Below are 11789 nucleotides of genomic sequence, written 5' to 3' on the forward strand. Positions count from 1 at the left end.
GACCCTATTATTTGGTTTTTCTGAATTGAAAGCTCATCAATGAATCGATAAATATTTTATAGTTGATTCATGACCATATCTCCATAAAGTGAAATAATATTTTAAAAGAAATCCAGACATTTAGTAAAATTAAGAATTTAATGGCCTAGAAAAGCCCCAAATATTTAGTTGTAATTTAAATTTTTACTTGATAAAATAATAGAAAATAATATAAGATATTAAAATGAATGGTAGTAACTTGTAATTTAAAGCCCTAACAATAAATAAAAGAACAATTTTATAAGACAAATGACTTTTTTCTCTTTCTGTCATTTCAAAAATTGTCCGACCAAAATAATTTTTTCCAAATATATCTGCACCATTAATAAGCAGATATAGAGTTATTTCTGGGCGATCATAAATTATTGCATCAGAAAGAGGGGTCGTTCCTGAGTCGAAATCAGCTCCATGAGAAATTAAAAATTTTGCAATTTCCACATAATTCTCCTTTATTGTAAGTTGAAGAGCATGGTTTGAAAATAGATTTTCTTCTTTCATATCCACACCGTTCAAGACAAGGTATTTGACGATTTTATAACAATTATTGAATGTTGCATAATGTAAAGCAGTATAAGCATGATTGCCCCATTTATTGACATCTGCGCCATGTTTAATAAGCATTTCTAATATTTCCATGTTGTTATTACGTGCTGCAATATGAAGTGCAGTATTTCTATCGGCATCTCTATAATCAATAGATGAAGAATTTGAAACAATAGTTTCTAAAGTTTCGATACTATTAAACTTCACTGCATAATGAAGTGCTGTGAATCCATGTATATCTCTAGCAGTGATGTCAATATTATTTGAAACAAGAAATTTTGCAATCTCTTTAGAATTTTTCATTGCTGCATAATGAAGTGCATTTTTATCATCTCTATTTTTAGCATTGATGTTTGCTCTATGTGAAAGACAATATTCACAAAGCGAATAAATATTAAAAAGTGGGAACATAAGAAGACCAATATTAACATCTTTTGTTTTATCTATATAAACAGCAAGGGCTTGGAGATTGTAATATAGGGTGTCCAAAGGTGCGTTTAGCACAGCGCTCTATATGAGACTATTAAAGGAGATATATGCTGATTATAAATATATAATAAAAAATATGAATATATGTATATGATGAGTATGTTGTATTTTGGCGCCATGCCGGGATATAAAATGAATTTTGAGACAAGAGGCGGTTTCGCGGGAAATTTTGGCGGGATTTTTTCATTTTTTTAATGAATCATAAAGAAAACATCCTCGCTCTTGCAAAAAAATGCAAAGACTGTAAAAAAATCTACGAGACATTGGTAAAATGCTTCGGTATGGATGCTCCTAGCTATTCCACTGTAACGTATCATGTTAGGATGTATCACTTCATGAACAAAAAGGCGCCCATCATAAAAATTGACAAAAAATCGCCGGATCAAAGAAAAATCAAAGCAATTCTTCAAGTGCTAGATGAAGACCCAAGAGCATCACTCAGAAGGATAGAGGAGATGACAAAGATACCACGTACAACAGTCAGTTATTATCTGCACAATTATTTGAACTACAAACTAGCGTATACACGTTGGGTTCCGCACAACCTTAATTCAGTTCAAAAAAAATCTAGAGTCCAATCTTCGAAAGAGCTCCTCTCTATATTGGGTGCGTATCAATCCAAGAAGTTTCGCTTTTTAGTAACAGGGGACGAGTCTTGGTTTCAATATGCAACAGAAGCCAAAATCATGTGGATCCCGAAGGATGAAAATCCGCAAACATTCCCGAAGAAAAAAATTGACACACCAATGATGATGTTGTCGGTTTTTTGGGGCGTGAATGGCATCATCGCAATTGATATTCTTCAAAAACCTAATACGATGAATGCTCAGTATCTAATTGACAATGTTCTTACTCAAATTATCAATTCTGATGAGTTTGAGAAATCCAAACAACAAAAACAAAAGTTTGCAATTCATTTTGATAATTCAAGAGTTCACAAAAGTCATAAGGTAATGAATTACTTGTTGGAAAACAATGTCAAAGTTGTTCCAAACCCAATTTATTCACCTGATATTGCACCCTCTGACTTTTATTTATTCGGCACGCTAAAAAAGAGAGCTGAAGGACGCGAATTCGCGAGTCCAGATGATCTTGAAAATTTTGTAAGAGAGCAATTTGAGCAATTTTCTCATGATGATTTAAAGCGTGTCTTTCAAGCCTGGATCGATCGCTGCGAACGCGTGATTGAATCCAATGGTGATTATATTTAAATAAACTTTATATATATATGTAACTTGTTTATTTCTATTCGCAGTATTCAGGTTTGTGCTAAACACACCTTTGGACACCCTATATTTGATGCACTTATTTGTGTCAATTTTAATATCGAATTCATTATTTAGAAAACAAATAAAATCAATGTTATGCAATGAAATTGCATATTCCATACATTTTAAATCAGGTTTGAAATATTTCAAACATTCATTCAAGATGTCAGGAATTCCACTCAGAAAAGAATTCAATAGACATGTTGGAGTGATTTTTGATTTGTTTTCTGATATCAAAAACCTAAAACAATTAACAGCTCCATAATAACAACATAATTCGATCAATGAAAAAGGTGAAATAGAGTTCGGAAACAAATCATTTCTGATACATTTATATTGATCAATATTAATATCAAAACTTTCTATGACTGAAATAAATAATTTTATGTCATCATCTAAAATTGCTTTGTATAATTGGTTATTATCAAAAATAGAAAGTAATTGATTTTGTTCATTCATACTATCTTTAAATATTTTGTAATCTGAAGAATAATTTTCATCAAATAATTGCATAGATGAATTAGAAACTATTTTGATATTGTCAAAATATTCATCATAGATCTTTCGAAATATGTATATATATGATTTAAGATACTTATTATTTAATTTTGCAGCAGTGAAAATAATTCCCATCATCTCAGTTGGTAACAATATTTTTGTTTCTATAAATATGTCCTTTAAGTTTTTGTATATCATATCTATCTCTTTTTCATTGTACGTTCTTAGTCTGAATAATTCTTTTATGGCTTGATCTTTCTCTTTGACCAAATCCATAATTTCATTATAGACATTATCATACATTCAAATTTTTGTCAAACGATCAAAACTCTCACAATTTTATAAAGAAATTACAACATCTTTCTTTATTCTTTTTGAGTTTTTCTTGTTTATCTCAAACTTTGTTTTTATATTTTAATAAAATGTTTCACCAATTTTTAGTGTCTGATCAAGAATATCATAAATTCTCTTTCATTCTAAATCAGGATTTACTTGGATTTCAGATTTCTTGATGCCCAACATATCATATTACATCTAAATGAGAAGTTGACTCATGTTTCAATGGTCTTATGCATCCTTATAATATCTTTTTTTCCAGTTTTTTTTACAAACCGAGGCACTTCATTTCTTTTGAAATTCACCAGAGGGAAAAACATAATATGATTTTATAAGTAAAACACGTTCAGATCAAAATATGAATGCATCTCCTTTAACCTTTATTAAATCTCCTTTTTTCTTGGCACCAATTGATATAAGGTATTTAACGACATCAAATTGTTTTTCTAGTTCTGCATAATCTAGTGGATATCTTCCTGCTCAATTTTGATTGTTTCTTTCTGCACCATTAGATATAAGACATCTTACTACTTCCTTATGACCTTTCCAAGATGCCAAAATAAGCGGAGTATTGCCAATATAATCTTTCGATTCTAAATATACCTTCATAGAGATAAGATATTTTACTACTTTAATTTTTCCATAAAATGATGCAATCATGAGTGGATTTCTATCACTATTATTTCTTACATCTTTATCTCATCCACACTCAATTATTGATTTTACAAATGTTAAATTTCCTCGCATGCATCACTAAAAGTCCACCTTCGTAAGCTTTGGACATCATTTTTTGATTCTCTTGCATTGAAAGCTCGTCAAGGAATTGATATACACCTTCTATTTCTTTTGAATTCTTATAATGGGAAATTTTTGTTATGATTTAATTTTCATTGTTATTTTTCAGATTGTTATTTTCATCAATAAGTTGTTTGACACGCAAATTATTGTTTTTGATTTCATTTTTTAAACAAATATTTTCCTCGCAAATTTTAGAGTAATATGATTCTTGCCCTTTAATTTTAGATTTAAGTGTTGAATTATCTCTGTCACAGCTAGTCATTTGTTTTGTGATACTACACAATTTTGTCTGCAATTCATTATTGGAATTTTGATTTTTCTGTTTGATTTAAGAAATCAATTATGATATCTAGAAATCTCAATTTCATGAAATTTTCAACAGCTCTCAGAGTTGAAATGATATCTTGAAAGTTATTAATATATATTGATGCATTCCTTGTGCAAGAATATAATTCTTTTGTAGAGTTTGTATTATTAATTTGTTTTAGAAGATTTTCAAAATCATCTGGAGTCAAAATAGCTGATTTCAACGCTAACTTTATATCTCTTGTTTCAAAAATATTACCAACTGTCCCATTATTAATAAAATCATTGATATGAGCTGCTATATACTCATAGTTAAGAATTAGTCCTTGATTCATTAATAAAAATGACAACAAAACATTTAAAATCTTTCATAAAATTTGATTAATCGTTAGGAAATTTTAATCAATGCTAATCAACTTTCTTAATGGTGCACCTACCACTTTCTGACACACTCTCAATTTTTTTGACACTCTAACTTTTAACCCAAATTTTCTAAGGTAAAAAATTAATAATTTTGTTCGGGAAAAAGTTTTTTTTAAATCAATATATAGTACCTTATATAAAGACATATTGATATTATGCGAACATCATATCAGACATTGGTAAGTTCACCCTTAAAAAATCCAAATTAAAATTTAGTAAATTTAACCCATTTATATCAAATATCATTAATGCAAATCTTATACATTAATACAAATGATTTTCAAACTGTTTTGACGAAGTCTTCTGTGAGTTCTCCTTTGGGAGCTCTTTTTGAACGGAGAAGAATGATAGCACAAATAACAAGAATAATGCATGCCAAAACAAATATACCGAGTGAAACAGATATAATAATAGTGGTTTTCTTAGATTTGCCCTGCTTTGAATCATCCGGGTTTTCTGTAGGTGTTTGTACTGGTGTTGTTACTCCTGGGTTTTCTGTTGATGATGATTCCGGTGCAGGTGTTGGGGATTAAGTTGGTTTCGGTGATGGCGTTGGTGATGGAAGATCTGGATCTAGAGGACATAGTTGACTTGCATTTTCAATTGTGTATAAACCATATTTAGTTGGAAGTGTGAGACTGAGATCTTCTCTAAACAAAAATGGTTCCTTAGTTTCTGTATCTGGAATCTCATCATATCTAAAATTGAGTTCTTTTATTCCTTCAGTTTTATCAATGGAAGTAAGCTCAATCGTATAAATGCATTTATTAGACATTGTTTTGTTTGTATATGTGTCTAAAAATTGATCTGGATTTGACTCAATATCGAGATCATCTGGCTTCGAAAATTCGAACTTCCTAGAACTTTTAGAAATTAAAACAGCTGTTGTAAGAAAATACTTTGCTCCATCAGATTTTTCAATTACATATTCTTTGAAAGTATGGCTGCCTTGTCTTTTAGTATCTAGAACGACTTTATGTGAAAATTCGACTGGTCCCATATCTGAATCTGTTACATTCATGTAACAAGGTGGTGGTAACTTTAACGCTTGTATTGCGCAACTCTTTGTTGTGTCTTTACAGTTAATTCTGGTCATTGGATATTTTGTATTTAAATCTAAATTGTCAACCTTTCCAACAGAAACTAGTGGATTTTGAATAGGGTTAGTGTATTCAAAATTATATTCGTTGTCTGGGAAACCCACAAGGCCAATAATCTCAGAATCTGATCCAATGAAAATACCTCCAACAAGGCATATGTATTGTCCCTCTTCAATATGGTACAAATGCATTGAAGTATCCTTATCATCTGTTAAATCAATTATATTTGATTGTGTACAGCCATTTATCTTGTCAATATAATTGTTTATATCGATATTGCTTTCACGAGGAATTCGTACACTGGCTGACAACCTTTCATGGGTCTTCATTAGACTTAATGCAATAATATTGCTTAGCATTGTCGAAAAATGAAAAATTCAATAGTGTTTTTAGGTTAATGTTTCTTTCAAAATTCAATTCACAATTACGAAATCGTCAGAAGTGTTTACCTCTTTGCATATGAAAGAATTCAAATACTATAAATGTGATGAAATTGTAATTCAAATTTTCAAATAAACGATATCGTTTTATTAATTTGTATCATATTGAAAACTGAATCTGAAATCCAAATATTTTTAAGGATTCACTGCATGAATTGAGAAAAACAATATTCACTAAAAATTGAGACATTTCTTGGCCTATAGTTCAGATCCAATTGATTTTGACCAACCACCTATCTCAATTTTTCCACCCATGAGACTTTTGATCTAGGCGAATATTAAGGGAAATTTGTTGAGAGATAGTTTGATAAAATAAAAATGTTGAAAATTTCCAATAATTATTTCGGCAAATTGAATAAATTTTTGATGTCCAAAATTTATATCCCAATTTTCTAAGGTAAAAAGTTACCCTCCATTTCCAGGAATTACCGTCACTTTTTTCCACCTTCTAAAAAGCTCCTATATCTCGAAATATATAGACATTTTCTAAGCTTTTTAAAAGAGGATATGATAGAAAAGATGTTGAATTTTATGATTTTGTACTTTGCATTGAAATATGAGATATGAGATTTAATATGATTTGATTGCAAGTTGAAATTTTTGATTTTTATAATATAGCATTTTTATGATATAAAGAGTGTTTTTATAATAAAAGTTTTGCTCACAAACAAAAATTTTGGTTAAACAGTTGGGGAAAAGCATAATAGTCGTACTGATTGACAATGATTGTAGCTTTAGCATATGCGTGTTCATAACAATTTATGTTTGTCCAGCGTTTATAAATGTGATTTGGAAAGGGCGTCCATGATTTTCCTAGTTTTGATATGAGAATATTATCGATGGAATAGTAAGCATCATTGCTTGCACGGATTTGGAATGAGATGATTCTAAGGACATTAGCAACATAGCATCTTGGAACCGTTAAATACTTCTCTATTTCAGTGAAATCTTTAGAATTAAACAAAAATATTTGAAACAAGCCCGAGTTTTAATCGCACATACGAAAATGAGTTAAATTACTATAAATACAAAAATAATTAAGGGTCAACTTGCCGTTTCTTGACATGCTCGAAAAATATCAATATATCATTATTGTAATTGCAAAAAATTATAAAAGTAATAAAAAGTATCAGGTTGTAATTTAAAATAACTTTTTCCCTTAGAATAGAGTGTCAAAAAGTGTTAGTACACCATTAAGTATAAATTAATTTAATATCAATTAATTCCAATTGATCTTAGATACATTCTGATGTTTTCTGATGATTCTGCAGCAGTGAGAACTGTTTTCCCAGAGATTGTTTTTGCGTTAACATCAACTCCAATTGATATAAGATACTTTACTATTTCAAGTTGATTATTTCCAGCTGCAATAATGAGTGGAGTTAAACCATAAATGGTTTTAGCTTCTTTATTAGCTCCAGCAGAGATTAGATATTTAACAACTTTAAGGTTTCCACCCAATATTGCCCAAATAAGAGGAGTATTTCCATTTAATGTCTTTGATTCAATATTACAACCACTTCTAATGAGATGTTTTACAAGCTTAAGATTTCCTCGGGTACAAGAAGTATGAAGTATGTTCATTCCTCCGTTCTGAGATTTCTTTCGCCAAAGTCCTTTTTTGCACGCAACTAATAACATCTTTTTATTATTTTGTTCTGAAAGCTTATCAAAGAACAAATAAATACTTTCAAAATCATTAGATTTCTTTAATTGAACAATCTTTGATAAGTTTTCTTGTTCTATCATCTCTACGAGTTTCTTGTTATTTTCATTCATTGGCATGCTATTTGATCTATGTAACATTGTATTGCTCATAGATCCGATATTTTCATTGGCTGATCTCCGGAGATTTATCTCAAACTCTACAACTTTCATTTTATGCTTTATCATCTCTCTTTCACAGTCTTTCTTTTGATTTATAATTGTTTTTAAATCCATTTGTAGTTTATCAATGGAATTTTCTAGTTCGGAATTTTTCTTTTTCAAATCAGAAATTTCTAAACTAGATTTGGCAATGAAGTCAATTATTTCATCATGAAATCTGAGACACATATGCTTTTTAACAGCTTCCAGAATTGAGATGGCTTCGTCAGAATTGCTGATAGAAAATGTAGGAATACTATAATTTAAATCTTTCTTTGTAAAATGTGATGATATTTGCCTTAGTAACTCAATAAAATTAGTTGGTGTCAACTTTGCTGAGTTGAAGTAGAATTTGAAATCTTCCTCTGAAAAAATATCGATAATTACTCCATCTTCAATATAATCATTGATGTGGGCTGCAATATACTCGTAATCAGGATATAGATCCACAGACATCAATATGAAGTATGCTGGTAAAAAAAATAAACTAAAATTTTTATTTCTTTCAAATTGATAGTCGTGATATTTCAATTCAAATTTTTTATAAGGAAGAATATCATGTAATTAGTATTTCATATCAAAAATTATAATATTTTTCATTACATATCAGAAATATATAGTTTACATCACAAATGATTTGTGAAATTCGCATTGATTATCCAAGACACTTGAATGCGCAATGTTCAGGATTAAAAGTCTGATTTTTAACACGTCATGAAATTTTAAATTCTAGAGTCTTTTTTATATCCATAAGCTCTTTACTTTAACTAAATTGTAAATTATTCAAAAATTCTATTGCATTCAAATTTTTTACAAAAGTTTTCTTGCACTTTCTCTCAATTTTTGTTGTAAACATCAGAAAAATAAGTAAAAAAATCGAAGTCTTTAGTCCGTGTTAAAAACAAAATATGAAGAAAATCTTCAAAGGGAAGGTCAGGCAAGCATATAGGTATGCTTTTTTTAAAAATTTCATGTAAAATAATTTCCATGATCATCATAAATTGCTTCGTAGAGATATGGAATTGTGATCCTTCAAGGGGCATCGATCCAACTAAGTAGTTGTTGGGCGGTCTTTAACCAGTGGAAAGGGAAAGGGAGGAAAGTTAGGAAGTGTTGTTGGCCTCCATTGAGAATATTTTTGAAAGAGTATTCAATATTTTAAAAGATTTATACTAAGTTATATGATTTTTAAAGACAATCGATTTTTTTCACTTTTTTTCTGAGTTTACAAAAAAATTGAGAGAAAGTTCCAGAAAACTTTCTTGTAAAAAATTTAGAAGGCTATAGAATGATGATAATTTTATTGCAACAAGATTGTTTAGGGGACCATAATTACGACTAATTTTAAATTCATAGTGATTCAATATTAAAATTAAATAATAGCCTCGAAAAACCCTAATGTTGTAATTTATTTATTTTTTTATTTGATAAAAAAGAAGCAAATAAAATAAGAGATTAACGTGAATGGTAGTAACTTGTGATTTAAAACCTTAATATGATATAAATTAACAATTAGAGCTGACAAATTCCATTTTTCATGTTTTGCCACTTGAAAAACTGTCCTACCAATACCATCTTTTGCATAAATATCTGCACCATGAATAAGTAGATATATTGTTATTTCTGGACGATCATAAAGTATTGCATAATGAAGAGGTGCGTAACCTAATCCTACTGTTTTGAAATCAGCTCCATGAGAAATTAAAATTTTCGCAATTTCCACATAATTCTTCTCAATTGCAATTCGAAGAGCATTATCTGCATTTTCATTTGCTCTTTTCATATTAACACCATTTAAGATAAGATATTCAACGATTTGTTATGAATTATTGAATGTCGCAATGGAGAGAGCTGTACGACCATATTTATCTTTTTCATTGACATTTGCCCCATGTTTAATAAGCATTTCTAATATTTCCATGTTGTTATTACGTGCTGCATTATGAAGTGCAGTACTTCCATCGACATCTGTAAAATTAATAGAAGAAGAATTCGAAACAATAGTTTCTAAAGTTTCGATACTATTAAACTTCACTGCATAATGAAGTGCTGTGAATCCATTTATATCTCTAGCGCTGATATCAATATTCTTTGAAACAAGAAATTTTGCAATCTCTTTAGAATTTTTCATTGCTGCATAATGAAGTGCATTTTTCCAATCTTTATTTTTTGAATTGATTTTTGATCCATGGAGAATAAAATATTCAGAAAGAGGATGAATATTAAAAAGTGGCGACATAACATAACCAATATTAACATCTTTTGTTTTATCTATATAAACAGCAAGGGCTTGGAGATTGTAATATTTGATGCACTTATTTGTGTCGATTTTAATACCGAATTCATTATTTAGAAAACAAGTAAAATCAATGTTATGCAATGAAATTGCATATTCCATACATTTTAAATCAGGTTTGAAATATTTCAAACATTCATTCAAGATGTCAGGAATTCCACTCAGAAAAGAATTTAAAAGACATTTTGAAGTGATTTTTGATTTGCGTTCTAATATCAAATACTTAAAACAATTAACAGCTCCATAATAACAACATAATTCGATCAATGAATATGTTCCAAAGTATGGAAATAAATTATTTCTGATTTGCGATGATAGAGAAATATCACTATCAAAACTTTCTATGATTGAGATAAATAATTTGATGTCATCATCTAAAATTGCTTTGTATAATGGGTTATTATCAAAAATAGAAAGTAATTGGTTCTGTTCATTCAGACTATCTTTAAATATTTTGTAATCTGAAGAATAATTTTCATCAAATAATTTCAAAGATGAATTTGAAACAATTTTGATAGTGTCAAAGTATTCATCATAAATCTTTCGAAATATGTATATATATGATTTAAGGTACTTATTATTTAATTTTGCAGCAGTGAAAATAATTCCCATCATCTCAGTTGGTAACAATATTTTTGTTTCTATAAATATGTCCTTTAAGTTTTTGTATATCATATCTATCTCTTTTTCATTGTACGTTCTTAGTCTGAATAATTCTTTTATGGCTTGATCCTTCTCTTTGACTAAATCCATAATTTCATTATAGATATTTTCACTCATTCAATTTTTTTGTTAAATGATCAAAACTCTCACAATTTTATAAAGATATTACAACATCTTTCTTTATTCTTTTTGAGCTTATATTGTTTTCCTCAAGCTTTTAAAGTTTATTTTATAAAAATAGAACAATAATATTTAATTTCTAATCAAGAATATCAACAATTCTCATTCTTTCTAAATCAGTATTTACTTGATCTTCAGATTTCTTAATGCCCATCACATCATATTACATCTAAATGAGAAGATGACGCATCTTAGAGAATACCATCCTGAGATCAATTTCTATCAACGATAGCATTAATTTGGTCGAAAAAGATCCAAAAATTGTTTTTAAGATTTTTTGTCCACTTTTTATAGCACGATAAGCATAAAGGTATAATAAGAAGATGCTCAACATAAAGATAACTAATGCAATTTAGATAATTTAGAAAAAAATTAATTTTTTTTTTGTCTACTTTTTATAGCATAATAAACATAAAGGTATAATAAGGAGATGCTAGACATAGAGACAACTAATGTAATTTAGATAATTTAGAAAAAAAATTAATTTTTTTTTTTTGTCTATTTTTTATAGCATAATAAACATAAAGGTATAATAAGGAGATGC

At 28.8% G+C, this 11789-nt stretch overlaps 5 protein-coding genes and 1 pseudogene across 6 annotated transcripts, besides 4 other annotated features; 1 reads left to right on the forward strand and 5 right to left on the reverse strand.

Annotated features, from left to right (window-relative positions):
* Window positions 1–183: 183 nt before the first annotated feature.
* TVAGG3_1046950 (ankyrin repeat-containing protein DDB G0279043 family) lies at window positions 184–993 on the reverse strand (the record flags this gene model as incomplete). Its single annotated transcript, XM_001584456.1, has 1 exon — window positions 184–993. The coding sequence occupies one exon, from the start codon at window positions 991–993 to the stop codon at window positions 184–186; it is 810 nt and encodes a 269-aa protein (XP_001584506.1).
* Window positions 994–1059: 66 nt separating this feature from the next.
* Window positions 1060–1087: a terminal%2Cinverted (terminal inverted repeat of Mariner transposon ID:TVAGG3_1046960).
* Window positions 1060–2364: a mobile genetic element.
* TVAGG3_1046970 lies at window positions 1156–2282 on the forward strand (annotated as a pseudogene). Its single transcript has one exon. A coding segment is annotated over exon 1 (1127 nt).
* Window positions 2337–2364: a terminal%2Cinverted (terminal inverted repeat of Mariner transposon ID:TVAGG3_1046960).
* Window positions 2365–4698: 2334 nt separating this feature from the next.
* Window positions 4699–4726: a mobile genetic element.
* Window positions 4727–5229: 503 nt separating this feature from the next.
* Window positions 5230–6159, reverse strand: TVAGG3_1046990 (glycoprotein 38 family; the record flags this gene model as incomplete). The annotated part of the gene is made up of 1 exon (XM_001584457.1): window positions 5230–6159. The coding sequence occupies one exon, from the start codon at window positions 6157–6159 to the stop codon at window positions 5230–5232; it is 930 nt and encodes a 309-aa protein (XP_001584507.1).
* A 1296-nt stretch (window positions 6160–7455) lies between these two features.
* Window positions 7456–8562, reverse strand: TVAGG3_1047000 (spectrin binding; the record flags this gene model as incomplete). Its single annotated transcript, XM_001584458.1, has 1 exon — window positions 7456–8562. The coding sequence occupies one exon, from the start codon at window positions 8560–8562 to the stop codon at window positions 7456–7458; it is 1107 nt and encodes a 368-aa protein (XP_001584508.1).
* Window positions 8563–9526: 964 nt separating this feature from the next.
* Window positions 9527–9889, reverse strand: TVAGG3_1047010 (spectrin binding; the record flags this gene model as incomplete). Its single annotated transcript, XM_001584459.1, has 1 exon — window positions 9527–9889. The coding sequence occupies one exon, from the start codon at window positions 9887–9889 to the stop codon at window positions 9527–9529; it is 363 nt and encodes a 120-aa protein (XP_001584509.1).
* Window positions 9890–9925: 36 nt separating this feature from the next.
* On the reverse strand, window positions 9926–11182 carry TVAGG3_1047020 (proteasome regulatory particle assembly; the record flags this gene model as incomplete). The annotated part of the gene is made up of 1 exon (XM_001584460.1): window positions 9926–11182. One exon carries the CDS (start codon window positions 11180–11182, stop codon window positions 9926–9928), a length of 1257 nt encoding a protein of 418 aa, XP_001584510.1.
* Between the last annotated feature and the right edge of the window lie 607 nt (window positions 11183–11789).

Source organism: Trichomonas vaginalis, chromosome I (genome assembly GCF_026262505.1).
Source record: "Trichomonas vaginalis G3 chromosome I, whole genome shotgun sequence".
Classification (NCBI taxonomy): Eukaryota; Parabasalia; order Trichomonadida; family Trichomonadidae; genus Trichomonas; species Trichomonas vaginalis.